The sequence below is a fragment of the Bufo bufo genome, chromosome 9 (assembly GCF_905171765.1).
Source record: "Bufo bufo chromosome 9, aBufBuf1.1, whole genome shotgun sequence".
NCBI classification, from domain to species: domain Eukaryota; kingdom Metazoa; phylum Chordata; class Amphibia; order Anura; family Bufonidae; genus Bufo; species Bufo bufo.
The window spans coordinates 177,213,832-177,235,733 of record NC_053397.1 but is presented as its reverse complement, the minus strand read 5'-3'; the positions used below and the strand labels follow the sequence as shown (position 1 = coordinate 177,235,733).

Sequence of the window (21,902 nt, the reverse complement as noted above, 5' to 3'; positions counted from 1 at the left end):
GCGGATCCGATCCATCTATCAGTGCATCCGTAAAAATCATGCGGACATCTGAATGGAGCTTTACAGGGGGGTAATCAATGACAGGGGGGTGATCAGGGAGTCTATATGGGGTGATCACCACAGTCATTGATCATGCCCCTGTAAGGCTTCATTCAGACGACCGGATGCGTTTTGCGGATCCGATCCATCTATCAGTGGATCCGTAAAAATCATGCGGACGTCTGAATGGAGCTTTACAGGGGGTTGATCAATGACAGGGGGGTAATCAATGACAGGGGGGTGATCAGGGAGTCTATATGGGGTGATCAGGGGTGATTAGGGGTGATCAGGGGCTAATAAGGGGTTAATAAGTGACGGGGGGGGGTGTAGTGTAGTGTAGTGGTGCTTGGTGCTACTTTACTGAGCTACCTGTGTCCTCTGGTGGTCGATCCAAACAAAGGGGACCACCAGAGGACCAGGTAGCAGGTATATTAGACGCTGTTATCAAAACAGCGTCTAATATACCTGTTAGGGGTTAAAAAAAACACATCTCCAGCCTGCCAGTGAACGATCGCCGCTGGCAGGCTGGAGATCAACTCTCTTACCTTCCGTTCCTGTGAGTGCGCGCGCCTGTGTGCGCGCGTTCACAGGAAGTCTCGCGTCTCGCGAGATGACGCGTATATGCGTGACTGTGCGCAGCGCTGCCACCTCCGGAACGCGATCCTGCGTTAGGCGGTCCGGAGGTGGTTAATCCGGACACGCCCGTGTGAAAGTGGCCTAATAGTTTTTTTCCCCACAGATGCCATAAGAAACTCTGTTGCACCATGTTTGCTCTATTAGGCCTCATGCACACGACCATTGTTTTATTCCGTGTCCGTTGTTCTGTTTTTCGTGATTTTCTGCGGACGCATTGACTTTCAATAGGTCTATTGAAAACTCGGCTAATGCACCGTTTGTCATCCGCGTCCGTGATCTGTGGTTCCAGTCCATCAAAAAAATATAACCTGTCCTATTATTTTTGCGGAAAACTGTTTGCGGACCCATTCAAGTCAATGGGACCGCTAAAAAACACGGAGGCACACAAGATTGTCGTCCGCGTCCGTTTTTTTCCTATCATTTGCATGGCAAACCTGTCTTAGATTTTTTTTTTACTTTCCTTTGTCTGGTGATCCTCCAAAAATAAAGGAAGACACACGGAAACAAAAACGGATCACCGAACGGAACACAACAACGGTCGTGCGCATGATACCTAAGACTGATTACCTTCTAAGAAGGCATTGCACCATACGGTGGTACATAGAGTTTATTTTCTTATACAGACTCATGGACTTCTAGTCACACCATGATCTACCCCCTTGGGTCTATGGAGATCTGAGGCATAAAACCTTATAAAAAAGTCCTTCAGAAAAAGCCAAAATGATGACATTCTCATTTCAGTAGTATCTTAGGTCTTGTGCAATGTGAAGGGCATAACACAGTGTTATAACTCAGTTCACACTTGCATTTCAGCATTTTCATCAAGGGTTCCAGTATTTTTGATGACAAAAAAAGTCTGCTTTACTATTTTAGCCGTAAAAACTACTGGAAGCCCAGCTGACTCAATCATAGCCATTAGGGTCCATCAGTGTCCGTTTAGATCCATTTGATAACTTCTTCATCACACTGTTGGTGCTCGCATGAATGCAGTCTAAGAAACACACATTATTTCCTGAAGACACAAGAAGAAGAAATAAAACGCCAGACGCAAGGTAAATCAAAGGTTGATAATGCTGTTTCAAGAGGGCGCGATAAAATGAATTACCTTGATCACTTGGATCCCATATTCTTTTGAATTGTCAATATGTCCTGGGGAGGAAATTTTTTCACCAGTTACTTTTGCACGAACCACTGAAATAAAAAAAAAAGAAATAACGGAGGTTAATATTGATATTTTACATAAAAGACGTGTCTCCTAAGCAGATACCTGGGCTCTTTCAGAATGAGTTGACTTGTTTAGAACCTATTCACATGTGGATGATTTATTGCAGAAATTTCTTCGACTGTTCTATTCATATTTATGGGGCTTGCTAATAGAATCCATGCACATTTCTGCAAGAAACCTGCTACTCTTGGAGGTATGAAAATATTCTGCAAAGTGGACACAAATGGAAAAAAAGATGGCCTTGAATCCTTCTGCAGTAACTGTCGGCAGTGAAAGGGTTTGGCTCCTGAGACCATCAGCAAATATTTGATTTTGCAAAAGTTATATTCAGCCAGCTATACATTTACTATTATATGGATGGCATACCACGTGCACCGGACTCAAAGCAGGTGGCTCTCCATCCTAACTCATAAAGGGGAGCAACAGACCTCCCTCTATGATCATATGGCCATAGCCCCATTTCCTTGACTGAAGCGGAGCTGCAGTACCAAAGACAACCTATGCTCAAGAGTGGTACTTTTTGTTAGGATTCATGCACCCGGCCGTTGTTTTGGTTCACTTCAGTGGGGCCGCAAAAGATGCAGACAGTACTCCGTGTGCTGTCCGCATCCGTTGCTCCATTCCGTGGCCCCGCAAAAACAATATAACATGTCTTATTCTTGTCTGTTTTGCGGACAAGAATAGGCATTTCTACAATGGGCCGCCCGTTCCGTTCCGCAAATTGCAGAATGCATAAGGGCGGCTTCCGTTTTTTGCGGATCCGCGGTTTGCGGACCGCAAAAAACTGAACGGTCGTGTGCATGTAGCCTAAAAAGAAGAACTGGCCTTTTTCCAATCTCATACAGACACTTTAAAGTAAATGTGTAAGATTTTTTTTTATTTACCAGAAAGGGACACAAATCCTTTTTTTTATGATTTTAGATTTTTTTTTTTTTCTATTTCCTGAACATGATTATGGAGGAAACCATTTTGCCTGAACTGTTGTTAACAGGATTTACATGGACAAGAGCTGACCTCACTGACTTCAATGGGAGATTTTAATGGGCATGCTCTGTGACCTGCTCAGAGATCCGGAGGAAGCAGATAAGCTGTGATATCCCCTATTATGAATGGTGGATCCTATATTATCTACAGTAGTCTTCAAAAAATAGCAGTCTAAGATCATTAATTGTAAGTTTAGTAGAGTAATAGAAAAAAAAAAAACAGACCCAACTGTTAGGACATGCATGCCACTCATTCTGAGTAATTGAATCATTAATTGAAAGGCTCATGCTCAAATTTATAGCAGTGAGGAGTTACATTGGTGAAGTCATTCATTCTGTGGAATAAACAGTGGTCATTTTGGCCCTTATTTAAGGTATGAGGGTGGTAAATATTGTACATGTCGGTTATAGTGCATTTCCTTATGAAATAGTGGGGAAAATGGGTAGTTCCAGGCATTGTTCTGATAAAGAACCTACTTTGATTAAAACATTGATTGGAGAGGAAAAAACATATAGAGAAGTGCAACAAATTATAGGCTGCTCATCTAAAATGATCTCAAGTGGCTTGAAGTGGCAACCAAAACTTGAAAGACATGGAAGAAAATGGGGAACTACTGTTCAAATGGATCAAAGAATCCTTAAAGACCATATTACACTGGCGCTTTTATCCTCTATACCTATCACTGACGCTGCGGTACCGCAGCAGTATCGCGGCTGCTGAAAAAAAAAAAAAAACTAATATCTAAAATCTGGTTGTGCGCGACAGTACCCCACACTCCCTACAACGCCATAAGCAGAGGTAAAACGTGCATTCACAGCATCAATCCAACTATACATATAATTGTACCTGTTTGAACTTTGCTGTCACTTTTCTGCGCTTACCAATCCTCTTTTGTATGCTGGTACTTGTATATTAGTGGGATAGGGAGCCCTATATATTTTGTAGAAAATGAGCTTGCCCCGGCCCGTGGCACCGCTCGATGTTTTAGACTCGTTAACTCGTGCTAAAGACCGAGCGCTATGTGACGTCAATGAACTAGGTTACGGGAATCTAGGAGTGTCAAAAAAGCTCCAACGCATTTCGGATAATCGTTATCCTTTATCAGGGATGTAGACTACTTCTCCTAGTGTTCCTTATATAGGGTTTTCCTCCCCTCCCATTTTTGACCCTTGGTTATCTGTCATGTTCTTCTCCTTCATTCAAATGCAAATAATTCAATTTCTGAATTTATCCCTATTGGTGCTAGTGTATTGATTATTAAAAATCCAACGTGTCTCCACTTTAGACATTTTTTTTAAAATAAAATCTCCTCCTCTTTTATGTCCCTTAATTATTTCTATTCCACTAGATTAGGTTCCCTCTTTTAGACCCCCATGTTTCACCTTATAATGTCAGGATAAGGGATAGTCATCATATTTTCTGTGAATATTATAAATATGTTCCTCCATTCTCCTATTTAATGAACTTTTTATACGTCCTATATATATATATCTTATTACATGGACAAGTTAATGAATAAATAACACCTCGACTGTTACATGTAATATAGTCTCTTATATCATGCACAAATGAGCCATCTGTATTTTTTACTTGTATATTTATTTCCAGATTTGTTTGTAATTTTTAACCTTTTACATACCCCACATATTCCACATGGAAAGAAACCTTTTAATGGTTGCTTTATTTTTGAATTATTCACCTGTATATTTATGCATTTATTTGTTGGTGCCACCATATTCCCCACATTTCTAGCCTTCCTATCTATACATTTGGGGATATCATCACCTACTATTTTATCCTCTTTCAAAATGTCCCAATGTTTTTTAATAATATTTTTAAATAGCTTTGTCTGGCAATTATATTGTGTAATAATAGGCGGTATTTCAAAATGTTCCCCATCATTCTTCTCTCCATTTTCATTCTCACATCTCTTAATCATCATAAAATAATTTATTTCTGTCTTTCTAGTTCAGCTAGAGGGAGAGGTTAACAGACCAAAAAATAATAATAGCTGAACTAGAAAGACAGGAACAAATTAAGAACAAGAGATGTGAGAATCAAAATGGAGAGATGAATGATGGGGAACATTTTGAAATACCGCCTATTATTACACAATATAATTGCCAGACGAAGCTATTTAAAAAAAATTATAAAAAAAACATTAGGACATTTTGAAAGAGGATCAAATAGTAGGTGATGATATTCCCAAATGTATACATAGGAAGGCTAGAAATGTGGGGAATATGATGGCACCAACAAATAAATGCATAAATATACAGGTGAATAATTAAAAAATAAAGCAACCATTAAAAGGTTTCTTTCCATGTGGAATATGTGGGGTATGTAAAAGGTAAAAAATCTGGAAAAAATATACAAGTAAAAAATACAGATGGCTCATTTGTGCATGATATAAGAGACTATATTATATGTAACAGTCGAGGTGTTATTTATTCATTAACTTGTCCATGTAATAAGATATATATATATATATATAGGACGTATAAAAAGTTCATTAAATAAGAGAATGGAGGAACATATTTAAAATAGTCACAGTAAATACGATGACTATCCCTTATCCCGACATTATAAGGAGAAACATGGGGGTCTAAGTGAGGGAACCTAATCTAGTGGAATATAAATAATTAAGGGAGATAAAAGAGGAGATTTTATAAAAATAAAAAAAAAAGGCTAAAGTGGAGACACGTTGGATTTTTTTATATGAATACCCTAGAACCAATAGAGATAAATTCAGAGATTAAATTATTTGCATTTGAATGAAGGAGAAGAGCATGACAGATAACCAAGGGTTAAAAATGGGAAGGCAGGAGAACCCTATATAAGGAGCACTAGAAGAAGTAGTCTACATCCCTGATAAAGGATAACGATTATCGGAAACGCGTTGGTGCTTTTTTGACACTCCTAGATACCCGTAACCTAGTTCAGTGACGTCACATAGTGCTCGGGGCCACGGGCCGGGGCAAGCCCATTTTCTGCAAAATATATAGGGCTCCCTATCCCACTAATATACAAGTACCAGCATACAAAAGAGTATTGGTAAGCGCAGAAAAGTGACAGCAAAGTTCAAACAGGTACAATTTTATGTATACCTCTGCTTATGGCGTTGTAGGGAGTGTGGGGTACTGTCGCGCACAACCAGATTTTTGATATTGGATCAAAGAATAGCCAAAATGGCAAAGACTCAAGTGATCACCTCCAAAAAGATCAAACAAGATCTGAAGTTACCAGTGAATACTGCTACAATCAGAAGAAGATTAAGTAAAACAAAGTTACCGCAAAGTCTTGGTGTTGAAAGAAGAGACATGTCCTGAATAGGTTAAAATTTGAAGAGGAACACATTGACTGGCCAAAGAGAAATGGCACAACTTTTGTGGACTGATGAAAGCAAAATAGTTTTTTTGGGTCTAGTGGCCGCAGTGTGTCAGACGACCCCCAAGCAATGAATTCAAGCCACAGTACACTGAAGGCATGGTGGTGCAAAAGTCATGATATGGGGATATTTCTCATACAATGGTGTTGGGCCTATTTATCTCATATGAGGGATATGGATCAGTTTGAAGATATTAAAATACTTGAGAAGATCATGTCTTATGCCGAAAAAGAAATGCCCTTGAAATGATTGTTCCAACATAACAATAACCCAAAAGACACCAGTAAGCGAACATCTTGGTTACAGACAAAGTGAATTGAGGTAATGGAGTGGCCAGCCCAATCTCCTGACCTCAATCCCATTGAGAACTTGTGAGGTGACAAAAAATGCAGTTTATGAGGCAAAATCCAAAAATGCAGAGGAACTGTGGAAAGTAGTCCATTCATCCTGGACTGGAACACCTTTTCAGGGGTACCAAAAGTTGTTCGAGTTCATGCAACACAGATGTCAAGCAGTTTTTGGTTATGCCTCTAAATATTAGTTTAGTAATTCAAAGTAATGGAATATCTAAAAAAAATAATTCAGTTTATACATTACAATTTTGAGTTTTTAAAGAGAAATACTGGGACTGCTTTTTAGAAAGCCTGATATTCCTTTTTCTTTACTTTCTGTAAAGGATTAAAACAAACTGTATACATTTTATTACTTTGATTTGAATTGAATGTGTAGTATTTCTAATGCATTTATGGAAATAAAAGTTTGCAATGTATTTGCTTTTTTAAACTCACTGCTATTTTTTAAACACTACTGTGTATATATACAGTTTTTTTTCGCCCTATAAGACGCACCGACCCATAAAGCACACCTAGGTGTTAGAGGAGGACAATAAGAAAAAAATATTTTTCGTTAGACCTCAGGTCAGACCATCAAACAGACCCTGAAAGTTAATCAGATTTCAGCTGACAGCCCTAATGTTAATAAGACCACAATAAGACCTCAGATCAGACCCCCAATCAGACTTCAACCCAGACCCCAATGTGAATAACCCCCAATCAGACCTCAGATTAGGGTACTTTCACACTAGCGTTATTCTTTTCCGGCATTGAGTTCCGTCCTAAGGGCTCAATACTAGAAAAGAACTGATCAGTTTTATCCTAATGCATTCTGAATGGAGAGAAATCTGTTCAGGATGCATCAGGATGTCTTCAGTTCAGTCTTTTTGACTTTTCAGGACGGAGATAATACCGCAGCATGCTACGGTTTTATCTCCGGCCAAAATTCCGGAACACTTGCCGGAATGACAGATCCGTAATTTTTTCTCATTGACATGCATTAATGCCGCATCCAGCCCCGGTAAAATGGATCCGGCATTGCGGTCTGCGCATGCTTAGACCGCAAAAATGTGAAATAAATGCCAGATCCGTTTTTCCCCGATGACACCGGAGAGACGGATCCGGCATTTTAATGCATTTGTCATACGGATCAGGATCCTGATCCGTCTGACAAATGCCATCAGTTTGCATGCCTTTTGATGGATCCTGCAGGCAGTACCGGCGACGGAACTGCCTACCGGAATCCTCTGCCGCAAGTGTGAAAGTACCCTAAGAGCCTCATGCCTCTAATCAGCCCCCATATCCCTCTCATCAGCCCCATGACTCATACCAGCCCCCCGTGCCTCTCATTAGCCCCCGTTTCCTCTCATCAGCCCCTAACCTCAGATGACAAAATAAAAAAAACACTTACCTCTCCTGCTCCGGCCGCCGCCGCACCTCACCTCTAGCGCTCTCACTTCTTCCTCCTGCCGTTGGCTGTGCTGTGACCTGACACATATATAGTGAGGTCACAGAGCGCCCTCACACTGTGCGCAGTCACAGCACCACCAACGGCAGAGGACCAGGAAGCAGTGAGTGCAGAGCCTTCGCCGTTATCCGAGATACACATAGTTGGGGATGGTGGGGAGAGATGGTCGCCATATGTGCCAATATGGAGGAATGAAGAACTGCCTGAACTTGTCTCTCTAACAGACAATTTAGAATTTTGGCCCCAGAGAGGCCTGAGATATCTCATACAACTTTATGACAGGGGCTTGTTCACGTCTTTTAATAGTCTGAAACAGGAATTTAAAGGGCTTCTGTCAGCCCACTAAACCGTTTTTTTTTTTTTGTTTACTAATAATCCCTACACTGCGATCTCTGCATACATAAGTAAAATAATAATTTTCGTTCAGTAGAATTTGATAAAATGCTATTTTTATAATATGTAAATTACCTTGCTACCAGCAAGTAGGGCGGCTACTTGCTGGTAGCAGCCGCATCCTCCGATCGTAATGACGCCCCCTCCGCATTGTGATTGACAGGGCCAGGGTACGGAATCGTTCTCTGCTGGCCCTGCCTGTTAGCATTCAAAATCTGGCGCCTGCGCCGCGGCCGTACCTATCTTCAATCTGCGCAGGCGCACTGAGAGGCGGCCACTCACTCGGCCGCTCGTTTCTCAATGCGCCTGCGCCGGGTGTAGATGTGACGTCATCGGCGCAGGCGCATTGATAGTATTCTCTTATTTTTAATCCTGCAATGTGACATTTACTTTTCTTAAGTGGAGTTCACTGAACTACACCTGCTGGTCAGCTGTCTGTTTAATTGTTATATTTTGGAGTTTCAATAAAAAGACACTATTAAAAAAAATATATATATAACATCTTAGAGAAGGAAGGGGATGTGATGAAATATGTATCACGTTCCTGAAAAATCTGCCGCTATTACAGTGCACCCACCTGTCCTGCAGTGATAACGTTTCAACCACCTGTACCTTACTGCTGCAGCCAGGCAGCGGAGAGTGATTGGCTGCAGCAGATACATGCAGGTGTTATCCCTGCAGGACAGCAACAAAGAGTGGTGAGAGCACTGGGGCAGTAGACAGTTTTCTAGGTAATGTTGTGTTAGTTTATCACATTCCATTTCTTCTTCAAGATCTGGACAACCCCTTTTAAAAAGGTTACTTTGCCACGCTCCCCCTTCTTCCACTCCAGTTAGCTATGGTTGTTTCATACACTCCGTCACAAGGGTTAATTCTGCAGATTTTTTTCTTTTATTTTGCAGCTTTTATTATGTATAGCATGTAGAATCTGAATCACGCCTGCATTAGCATGATGGCTGCCTTTCTTCATACATTTTAGTCACATTTATCAGCCTAGACACATTTTTAATGGACAGTAAATGAGGAGGCCGTTTTGTTATGTTCTGCATAATTAACTCTGCAGGCGATTAGAGAATAATTAAACCAGCCGGGGTTATTGCTTCATTTTGTAAATGGAGACATATGTCTGTGATATGCCAAGTAATGTCTCTTTATTGCCAAAAAAGTTGCTCTGTGAGCACTTTTCCAGCAGCCCTTGCCTCTTTAACCCTCACGGTACCATACTCCGTATTTCCGTTCCACAAAAAAATAGAACATGTCCTATTATTGTCCGCATTACGGACAAGCATAGGACTGTTCTATTAGGGGCCAGCTGTTTCGCAAAATAAGGAATGCACACGGACGTCATCCGTATTTTTTGCGGACCGCAAAATACATACGGTTGTGTGCATGAGCCTTAAGTATTATGCCATGTAGGATGGGTGCACCGAAACCATACCTTTCCTGTGAAAATCCAGACCTCTAATTCTAAAACCTGTTTCATCATAGGCAGATAAGCTTTTTGGTGCATCATAGCTGTGGCTGTTCCTTTTGGTGTACCATTGCTCCACCATAATGCCACCCAGTGGTCAGAGCCAGTAGCGATGGTGCATGGAATGCCCGATGCACCAAAAAGCTTATTTGCATAAAATGAAAAGAAGCCTTTCTCAGCATTAGGCCACTTCCACATGGTCTGTATTTGGTCAGTATTTTTCATCAGTATTTGTAATCCAAAACCAGGCGTGGAACCAAAATGCAGAAGAGGCACACAAATTTCCAATATCCATTTTCTCTGTAGGTTCCTGTTTTGGCTTACAAATACTGATGCAAAATACTGACCAAATGAAAGTGGTCTTAGAGGAATGGATTTTCATAAGAAAGGTATGGCTATGTTTTGGGCCACCTACCCTACACGGCAAGATGCTTAAAGGGGTTGGCCCATCTCACACTTTGGCGGCATATCGCTAGGCTATGCCACCAATGTCCAATAAGTGCAGGTCTCTGGGACCCGCACCTGTCTCTAGAATGGGGCCCCCAAAGCGTAGGAGAGCACACCACACAGTCTCCATTCATTTTTATGGTAGTTCCAAAAAGAGCCAAGAGAGCGCACTATTTTCCGGAACCTCGGTAGAAGTGCATGGAGGGAGCACCGCGTAAGTGTGACCACCTCTCATTTCTGGAAATAGGCAAGCTGGCACTCGGCTATTTTTGCCACTCACATGCAGACCCTTTTTAGAGATAGATACGGGTCCCAGAGGTGGGACCTCCACATATCGGACGTTGGTGGCATATCCTTGCGATATTCTACCAAAGTGCAAGATGGGCCAACCCCTTTAATCTGAAACTGATTTTGGAGGTGACAGCCGATGCCTGTGGGTTTTCCAATATACTAGATGTACTTATCTTGTGACTTTCCTCCTTCGCACCAAAGCTTACACTAGCTATAGAACTTCTGGACTTTTTGCTCCCATCGCTCCAGCAGACTGATCTACATCCCCTAATATACAATCATGTGCTTAGCTTACTTGTGTTTTGATTTAGGAAAATCTTCAGAAAAGCATTATGAGCCGAATGTGGACAATGTCGGGGCCCTAATGCTATGCTAGCAGTTTCATTAAGCTTTTTTCCAAGTGTATTGCCAAGAGTTACATCTGTTCACCTGGGAGAGGTTAAGTACTGATTGGAATTTCTGATATGTGGTATTTGATCCATGCCTCATGTCTATGACCAGCTTAAGGTTTCTACCACAATGTAACAAGAACAACAGGAGATGTGGACCCACTGGGTCACTTAGAAATTTTGGGGGCAAAACCAGTGAGTGGAGTTTAAAGGGAGTATGTTCCTAAAGATCCTTTTCTTCCTCCGGCCAGATGCACCAAAATCTTGAAAAACGAACTTTAATCCCCTGCACGCGCTATGTAACAGCAGAGTTTGAAGTCAAGGGGGCAGCGGCCTCCTCGCTTCAAGTCAAGATAACCATGCCCCCTTTCCCTGCTCCTTCGCTTTTGATTGACAGCCGATAGTTTTCGGCTGTTCAGCAAAGCCAGCCGAGTGTGAGTGCGCGTCAGACGTTCACGTGCGCGGCTGTCAATCAGAGCTGAAGGGGCAGGGAAAGGGGGCGTGGTTATCTTGACTTGAAGCGAGGAGGCCGCTGCCCCCTTGACTTCAAACTCTGCTGTTACATAGCGCGTGCAGGGGATTAAAGTTCGTTTTTCAAGATTTTGGTGCATCTGGCCGGAGGAAGAAAAGGATCTTTAGGAACATACTGCTGGCTACTTTAAGGTAATGCTGGCGGTTTGGGAGGTGTTTTTTAGGTGACAGGTTCCCTTTTAAAAGGATTTTCCAGGGTAGCTCATAATTATGAGATCAGATGGGATCTAGCTTACGATTCCCCAGCTGATCAGCTGTTTTTCCTAGAAAGGGTGCTGAAACCAGGTACTTGGCACTACCCAGCTTCATACTGTGTATTGGCTGTACCTGGTTACTGCAGCGCTGCTCCCATTCAGGTTGTCAGCAGTAAAACAGCTGAACTCAAGTTCAAATGCTATTCTGAAGATGGGTCATCAAAAAGTAAGTCCGATTTAAAAGGGTTTACTACTGATGACTTATCCTTAGGATAGTAGACAAAAGTGTTTGTAGAGCAGCACCCACGGTGGAGCCGCATGCACTTTAAAAGGGTAGAGATTATCACTCTGTGTTAGGCTTGACAAAGGCTGGGATACGGCCGAAACGTTGCACACTTTCTGTAAAGACCGTCCAATAAAGGATTCACTGGAGATGCTGCCGCTACCTTTCTTCATTTGTTATCGCCAGGATAGGTCATCAGTATCTGATCAGTGGGGTTCCAACACCCAGGACCCCCGCTGATCAGCTGTTTGAGAAGGCGTGAGCACGCACCCTTCTCGCAGCTTACCGAGCACAACGCCGTACATTGTATAGCAGCTGTGCTTGGTATCGCGGTCACCCCCATTCACTTCTATGGGGCTGACCTGCGCCTAATCCATGAACGTGTCGTCATTAAGCCTAGGAAAAGCTGAGAGAGAAGGCCCGATGCTCATAGGTGCGTCGGTGCCTTTTCAGACAGCTGATCGGCAGGGGTCCCGGGTGTTGGACCCCCACTGAGGATAGGTCATCAGTAGTAAAATCTCGAAAACCCCTTTAAGGTATTGTGAATTCTTCACCCTTGACCCCTGGAAGGAAGTCTGTCTCGCATTGAATCCCGCAGGTTGCCTCCCCCCAGGTTAATCTCTGTTAGCAGTGGCTAGAGTGAACGCACACCAAGACAGCATACAGGAATCATTACTGGGCAGAGCACAAGGCAGGTAGAGTTTGGTTGTAAGTGGTAGACCGGCAGAGGTCAACACAGGTAGTAGACATGGATATACAAGACCGATCACTACCATACATATTCAGTGACTAGAGATGTTTTTATCCATGGATTCATCTATACAGGGGTCACACCTCTTGCTACAGTCAATGGTTTAATTTACAACACATACGCCACTGTATTATTTTATCATAGTATATTATCAGAATAACTGGTATCGTGTTATCTCATATATTTAAATATAGACATCAGGCAGTACAGGTGACACCGGCGTGCAAAATTTTGGACCAGTACTTCCGTTATTCTTTTTTGTTTGTTGACTACCAGGCATACTGCTTGGTAGGGTTGATCATGCTGATTAAAACAATACCTTTGTTATTTCTGTAGGTAGGAGATTTTTGCATTTGAAGGTCATATGTAAATGAGCTGGTGGTTCAAGCACCCAGGCTGGCCTTTGGAGCACCTTTCTTGTAACACCCTCTGAACTAGGACCCCCCTTGATTGGCAGGGCTAGACATTTTGTCTAGCCCTGTATTCTAGTGCCTGCTTGACCAAAAATAAATAAATAACATTGTGTGATAAATATGCTGGAACAAATTGGTGGTCCAACGGATTGGACGCAGTAATAATGCAGAATAAGGCATTGGCGTCAATGTGTTATCTAAATCATGCATTTCAATATGAATGCGTGATTTGCTAATGCTCTCCAGATACTATGCAGGTGCTTAGCACTCACTGGTGGCAGCTGAGCCTCTGGACTAGGTAGAGAGGGCTGTACTAGGAAGAGACCATACAATCCGAGTTGAGAGTGCATTTTGGTGATATATAAATGAGCTGGTTCAAGCACCAAGGGGCCAGACTGAGTCCTTGGAGCACCGCACTCCTGAGCTGGGCACTCTCCCCTCCCCCTTGATTGACAGGGCTAGACAGGTCGCTTAGAGCTGTGGCCTGGTACCTTCATGATTTAAATAAAAGTTAATATTTGTGACAGAGGGATGTGATAAATATACTGGAACAGATAGTCATTGGTTGTCCAAAGGTGTGGACCTAGTGCTAATGCAGAGTAAGTCATTGTTGTCTGTGTGTTGGCAAAATCATGCATTCCAATATGAATCTATGCGGTTTCCGGCTCTCATTGGTGGCAGCGGAGCCTCTGGACCAGGTAGAGAGTTGTACGAGGAGGAGAACATACTATCGTTGCGATCTGCCCATCAGCATGGGTGGGAGTAGAAGAGCGCAGCTGCTGAGAGGATCGTGTGTTCTCCTCCTCATGCAGCCCTCTCTTCCTGGTCCAGAAGCTCCACTGCCAGCAGCGGGTCCCACCGTGACAGTGGAGCTTCTGGACCAGGAAGAGAGGGCTGTATGAGGAGGAGAATACATGATTATTTCAGCAGCTGTGCTCTTACACTCCCACCCACAGCTGATAGGAGGTTCTCAGGGATCTCATGTTCTCCTCTTCCTACAGCCCCCTCTCCCTGGTCCAGAGGCTCTGCTGCAACCAGTGAGCGCTGGGACCGCTTAGATTCAAACTAGAATGCATGATTTTGCTAACACACTGACACCAACGCCTTATTCTGCATTAGTAGTAGGTCCACACCTCTGGACCACCAATGACTATTTGTTCCAGTATATTTATCACACCACTCCATCACCAATGTTAATTTTATTTTAGGCTCGCAGGCACGAGAATACAGAGATAGATGAGATATCTAGCCCTGTCAATCAAGGAGGAGTGTGGAGTGCCCAGCTCAGAGCGGTGTTACAAGAGCGGTGCTCCAAGGGCTCAGCCCAGTCCATTATTGCTCAAACCACGAACCAACTAATTTACATATTACTAAAAATGCCAACATCTCAACAATGGTTCTACATACAGATATAGCAAAGGTATTGTTTTAATCAGCATGGTCAACCCTACTAGAATACATGCCTGGTTTAATATGGTTGATCATGCTGACAGATGCCCTTTAAATGTGATAAGCATTTGGTTGTGGTGTTATTCTGGCACATCTGAAGACCAAAGGATCATTGGGGGAAAGGGATGCCTAACCACAATTAAGAAGATAACAGTGCAGTTGGTCATCTGCAGTTTGGGTTTATTATTTTCATGAATTATTTCACAAAAAAAATTTTGTATATGGCAAGCAAAGATTATGATGTGGTTGTACATGTCCTTCTTGACTCCTCAAAAACTTTATTCTGATAAGTCCAAACCTCTTAAGGTCTATGGACATTTCCTAAAGTTTGTTCTGCTATCTCTTGGCTGATGGTCAAGGGAATCCTATTAGATCCTTGATTTAAATGATGTTGCTGAACAGGAGTTTTCGCTGTTCTGTTGTCACTTGGTGACAGAGCCAACATCTCTCATCTGACCCGGCTTCCCTTCCCTCGTCCTGTTCGGATTACTGGGGAGCTGGATCTCTTTTGTTAACTATGCATGTTGTAAAGGAATCAGCCAGACAAGACAAAAGAGCCCTGACAAGGAGAAGACAAAATGTCACACCAATAATCACCCTCACAAAAGTGCCGAGGAAAAGTGCTTGGCCCAGACTTAATTAATTTCTCTGCTTACTTCTTGTTGGAGATCTAACATGAATTCCGAGCCTTTTCACAAGACTTACACAGCTAGATGGTGACTGGGGCTCGGCAATATTGTAGTAAAGTGACCCCTGAGAGAAAGCACAGTAGAACAAACGCATGCTTTGTTTTGCAGGAGCCAAGGAAACGTCTAGATGTTGGTCATTAACCTTCAATATACATAATTTTTGAATGTGAATTTATTTTTTTCCCATGTGTTTGATGGGGGTCGTCAAAGAGTAGAGCATAATAGTGTGGTCTCTAGATGTCTCTAAAATTCCTTTTTTTTAAAGGGTCACCCAAAAATCATCTTTTTACAGGTTGTCCTGCGGCTACGTCCCGCTGTAATCTGTGACCAATACTTTGACTATTACATTTCCCTAGGAGAAATAAAGCATTGCATGATGCCCATTGAAATGAATAGGTTGTGTAAAGTACAGATGTGCCGGGTCCTTCAGCGTTAGAGACACTTATTGTAGTCCCTCTCTGCTCAGGATGCTTAGCAGTAAATGTAGCCACTATAACAGAATGCAGCAGGGTTGTCATCCAGCATATGGTCTGGGATTTGTATATTTCCCATTAGTAAACTACTGAATAGAATATTATGACTTTGAGTATTTTTATTTCCTCCTTAGAAATAATTTTTTTTAATTGTCTCAATGAATCTAAAATGATAAATTTATCTACTCCACAATAAATCTTTATTAAAAGTTTCCTGTAGTTTTGTTTCTACAGCTTGTATGTACAGTAGACAATGCGTCTCCATGGTAACAGACAACAAACCAACCCTGAATAGTCTAATCTTGCAGTCCTATTTTCCTTCCATATTTTCCCAACAAACATGTTTGGTAGATTAGCTGGAAGCAAAGGACAGATGGAAGATAGTAGTGCAAGACCTGACTGTATAGGGTTTCTTTTCTGTTACCATGGGGCCTATAGGTCTGTGAAGGAGCTAAAGAAAATAATGGTAGAAAATGTTTAATTAAAACCTATTACAGAGTTGTTTATTTCCCATTTTGTATTCACGGGGACAAAAAAAAACAATTGGTTTCCAAGTTGGACATAGTCTTTAAATTATGACTGAACCCGGATGGACCCCATTATAATTCATGTGAATCCAGAACGCAGAATTTAGGACGACATTTTGTAACAAACAGAACCCACAATGCTGCTGTGAACAGAGCCTTTAAAGGAGTTGCCTGACTAATAGAAGGTTTTTTTTTTTTTTTAAAGGGTCATAATGTTAAAAAAAAAAAAAAAAAAGATATCATCCTGGTGGTCGCCCAGCTTTTCCGCTGCTTCCTGGGTCCCCCACTCATCTCTACGTCCTGTTCCCTCTTGGTACAGGAAATATGACCAATCAAAAGCTGCAGTGGTGATCCACCTCAGCCGGTGAGCAGGAAGTAGAGATCAGTGGAGGACCCAAGTAGGGCCACAGTAAATGATTATTTTATTAATCGAGTATTCTACCAATTATTTTTACGATTAATCAAGTACTCTAATAAGAAAAAATTAATTAATATACTGTTTTCCTCTATAAAAACTCATCAGACCCCCTGCCATCAGTTCCCCCCAGTGCCATCAGCTCCACTATCCCCCAATGCCATCAGCTCTGTTCCCCCAGTGCCATCAGCTCTCCCCCACCCCAGTGCCATCAGCTCCTCCCCAGTGCCTTCAGCTCTCTCCCACCCCAGTGCCATCAGCTCTCCCCCACCCAAGTGCCTTTAGCTCCACTCCCTCAGTGCCTTCAGCTCTCCCACACCCCAGTGCCATCAGCTCCACCTCCAATGCCACCAGCTCCCCCATGTCATCAGTTGCTCCCCCTCCCACTGCCATCAGCTCCTCCCCCAATGCCACCAGCTCCCCCCACTGCCATCAGTTCTCCCACTCCCCCTCCTAGCCATCAGTGCCCAGCTGCAGCGCCAGTGAACTAAAATGTCCTGACGATGTGTGTACGTCAAGATCCAAAGCAGCGTTGTGCGAGCAGGCGGGTGACCACGGAGCGTGAGTAATAACAAGCTCTTCACTCACACTCTGTGGTCACATGGCACAAACCAATCATCGATTCGATTGATTCGAGGATTTTTGTGTGTCGAGTTAATCGATTAATTTTAGTAATCGTTTCAACCCTAGACCCAAGCGGTAACGGAACAGGAATGATGGAGATCGGTAAGGTGAGTATTTTTATACTTTCAAAGCTGTAGCAGTTAGTAGTAGTTACCGCTGCTCCAGTTCTCCCTCTATTTATCTGGCTGCAGTTGTAATGTCACATTGTCAAAACACATGACTGCTGCTGCCAATCACCGGCCTCTTCAAGTGCACCGCTGAAGCCAGTGATTGGCTGCAGCAGTCACATGTTGTCAAAGAGACTTCACTGCTGCAGCCGGATAAATAGAGCTGGGCTAGGAGAACCAGAGTGTTGAGATAATAGCCAGCAGTTAAGTACTTACCTGATCTTTTTTGCTCATTGTTCCAGAGGGTTCTCCAGTTTGCACAACCTTTCTAAGGGGCTTAAAATTATTGGAAAACGAGATCTCTTGGACAGTGAATACACACAGAGGGACTTTCTGCATGTCAGAAGTCTAGTAGTAGATACATGACCTGTCAGTAGGTATTTAGACTCATACCCCATGACAACGCCCTTCTCTTTTGAGGATGTTCATTTAAATACAGATTTCATTATGAATTTCGGGTGCCGTATAAGTACTGTTATTTTAGCGATATTCATATTAGTATACAAAGCACAACAATGGCAACAGCATACTTACAAACAGGCTACCATGGTATAATGGGCAGAGCCTTAAAGTAACCCAAAAAAGTCAGTGTAAGTAATGATCAGTCATGTTAGGCGTTTGGCCCACAAAGATATTCTATTGGCGTCTTTAGAGCTATTAATCAGTATGCACCGAGCACAATCTGCACTATAGAGATGCTAATTGTGAGGTTCTTCGGAGAGGCATGTTGTACATCGACTGTGCACATGGGATGAGAGCTAAGCAGCCGTGTGTCCGACAGCAGGAGACCAAGAGCGGAGATGAATATATTTCACCGTAATTTACCGATAGGTGCCACAAGCCACAACGGGAAACCTTGTAAGAAGTATGGATGGTGGATATCCTCATGAATACAGATACCAGAAGCATCATAATCAGGAGTGTAATTGATAGGAGCCTCGTCGGCTCAGTTTGGTGCCAGATCATTCGTGTCACTTGCCCCATTACAGGTCGTTAACAAATGAGTCACTGAACACTAGGAAGCCCCTGTGGCTCTCAGCAAGATCACTGCAAAAATTCGGCAGCAAACTGAGGCACAATGTTATCAGTTAATTAAGTTATATTTAGAGACCAACCATGGATTATACAGCATAATCCCAGGTTACCACCGTGTGCATGCAAGAACAGGCTGCTTGAACTGAAGTGCTAGTAACTCTGCGGCGTCATGGGCTGCTATAAGATAATGCACATTTAAAGTATTACTTAAATATTACATTTCTACAAAAAAATAAAAATTATCAGTAAATTTAATTATAATTACAAGACAACCATGGATTATACAGTGTAATCCCAGGTTACCACCTTGTGCATACAAGAGCAGGTTGCTTGAAACCGAAGCCGAACACTAGTAATAGTAACTGTACGGCATCATGGGCTACTATAGGATAATGCACATTTAAAGTATTACTTAAATGTAAAATTTCTTTTAAAAAAAAAAACACACAATTTTATCAGTTATTTAAGGTAGGCCAACCATGGATTATAGTGTAATCCCAGGTTACTGCCGCGTGCATGCAAGAACAGGTTGATTTGAAACGACACTAGTGACTCTATGTCATCATGGGCTGCTATAGGATAATGCACATTTAAAGTACACTTAAACAGTAGTAACTCTATGGCATGAAGGGCTGCTATAGGATAAAGTATACTTAAATGTTACATTTCTGCAAAAAAAAAACAACTCACAATTTTATCACCCATTCCTTTCTGATATGAGACATACACATCTCATCACAATCTAAAGGCTCATTCAGATGAGAGGGGTTTTTTTTCCCCCTGTGTACTGTCCAGGTGTAGGACAGACAGCAGATGGACTCAACATTGACCCAATATAGTCAGCGGGCCCAATCCACTTTCCACAAGAACCCTTGGTTCAAGTGAATGGGTGCACGATAAAATCAGACATCACACGGACGCTATCCATGTACAGTCATTTAAAAAACAATTGCTCGTCTGAAGGAGTCTTAACCCTGTGCTTACACCTAGTACCTACCTAGATAAATTGTTGGTTGTCATAATGCAACCCATGCAGTTCCAAAAAGTTTCATGACAGAATCAGCTCTGCTACAAAAATAACTACAGAAAAAAAAATATATAAAAAATTCTATGTACAAGTAGCACAGACATTTAGTACATTGCATAGAAAGACTCACCAACATCTGCATTACAGAACTGCTCCTGGGGGTGAGAGACAGCGCAGGTGCATGCCTCTGTCAGCTCCTTAAGGGTTAAAAGGAGCAGGGCGCAATAGAGCAACGTGTGTGTGAAAGAACTCATGCTGAGCTATAACATGCGCCTCCAGCCAAGCAAGGGATTGTCTTCAGAAGCTGCAAGGAGCTGTCTATGTCTTCCCCCTGACAAGCCTGGACAGTTTTCCAGGACAGGCTCTTGCAATATGATGTCTTATTACCATGGCATGAAGCCTCCTTATTTATGGATGAGCAGCAGTGGCCCCTCCTTCTAAACACAAGGAAACACCAATCACAGGAGGGAAGTCCAGCGTAGTAGTTTGCTGGGGCAGAGGCAGCTACTAACTTCCTCATTCACACGCCGTGTTCAGAACCATTGCAATCTATTGGGCTATTCACATGGACATCCCAGTGAATAGTGGCCACATAGACGGGCGCAGCCCATTGCATTAGGGTGTGCACCCTAAAGCACAAACACACACGCCGCGCACGCGTGTGTATGTATATATATATATATATATATATATATATATATATAGACAAATACACTCTGCATACATACATACAGACCCGCACTCATATAATTATCAATATAAACAAACATTTAAAAACCGTATTAAAACTTTTTTTATTAAAAAAGCATTTAGCAATGTAAACAAACATTTAACATTTTTTAACTTAAAAAAACTAACATTTAGAATAAATAAGCTGTTAGAACTGTAACAAATCTAAGTAAACATTTTTGCACAAAGTTGCACGGTACATGAGCATTTTCCTCATCTTTATGCTCTAGAGAAGAAGACGTCACACAAAGTGTTTTGGACTTAAATTCTTCAATGACCTCGTTATAAGTAGCCGACCAAGCCAATTCCTGCTCATTATATGATATCATGAGTGCATCCAGGCGTTCTTGGGACATTGTACTCCTCAGTTTGGTTTTTACATGTGTCATTTTTGAAAAGGCAGCTTGTCCCAGGTAACACTGTAAAGCACTAAACACACTTATAAAAAGCATTAAATGTGTTGGATCGATCTGATTCTTTAAACCAGTCAAGCCACTCTTTAATGGTATTTGTGGTGCAACCTTTAGGAGTAGGTCCATCATACTCCCTTAGTGTCACTTCTGCTTCCAATTAATCCACTGACACCTTACATTTGTTGGCAAGGATTTCTATGTCACCTTTAGGAATCTCCAAGCTTAGCAGTTTTCCTACTGCAGTTACAATATCACACGACTCCTGTTCAAATCGCTGGTCAATACCAGTCATCAATGAATCCAGTAGTGGGTAAAATGAAGTTCTCCTCTCCGGCTCCTCTTTTGTTTCATACGGAGACTGTGCTGCTGCTTCATCAAGAAGGACAGAAGGCTTTCTCTTCCTAACTGGGGGAATGGCGATATTATTTTCGGCACACTTTTTTTTCACAGTCATGGAAAATGGACTGAAAATAATCAGGGTCACTTCTCACGGAAACCAAGGAGTTGCACAGGCTTTTCACCACGGTCATTGCAGTAAGCAAGTTGAGATTTGATGCTTGCAGGGTCTTGCTGACTTTTACCACCATTTGGAGAATAGGGTGTATCATGTGCAGAGCAAAGATAAACTTGAAAGAATTTAATTCACAAATAAGGCCCCTTGCTTTATTTTAGCATCAGCTAAGCGACTTGATTCGATGATCTAATTTAAAGCCTGTAAAATAACTGAAAAGTTTTCTTTTACTGCTTCTGCTCTGCATGCCCACCTTGTGTTTGACAGTCACTTTAGAGTCTTCAACTGAGTTCCTACTTCTTGAGAAATCTTCTCCATTACAGCATGTCTCACAGGACTTCCCTCCATGAAGGCATAAAGAGTCTGCATAATGCCAAAGAAGTCAAACACTGTTCTGTTTTGTCTACTTGAGGTGCGTGCATCAACTAGGATAAGGTTTAAACAATGTGCATAGCAGGGTACATAGAGTATTTCATGGTTTATTTCTTTACATAAATCACTGAAGATAATGCACCAAAAGGATATGCCACTGACTATACTAGCTGGTCATACAAGCAGATATTAAAAGCTGAGACTTTTGCCAATATATTCCTGTCAGGAAAATATCG

At 42.1% G+C, this 21,902-nt stretch overlaps 2 protein-coding genes across 6 annotated transcripts in view; one reads left to right on the top strand and one right to left on the bottom strand.

Moving 5' to 3' along the window:
• Positions 1 to 20,017, bottom strand: part of TIMP4 (TIMP metallopeptidase inhibitor 4) — a 33,424-nt gene extending 13,407 nt beyond the window's left edge. For all 4 annotated transcript variants that reach the window (XR_005774337.1, XR_005774335.1, XR_005774336.1 and 1 more), the window contains exons 1-2: positions 19,772 to 20,017; positions 1,781 to 1,866 (exon numbers count right to left, since the gene is read on the bottom strand). Coding sequence is in view for 1 of the 4 variants with exons in the window: in XM_040408485.1 (XP_040264419.1) it covers positions 1,781 to 1,866; positions 19,772 to 19,895 (210 nt within the window). In the remaining 3 variants the exon portion in view is untranslated. The remainder of the gene's footprint in view (positions 1 to 1,780; positions 1,867 to 19,771) is intronic.
• The window catches only part of SYN2 (synapsin II), a 284,431-nt gene that overhangs the window by 185,897 nt on the left and 76,632 nt on the right, over positions 1 to 21,902 (top strand). The window lies entirely within an intron of this gene.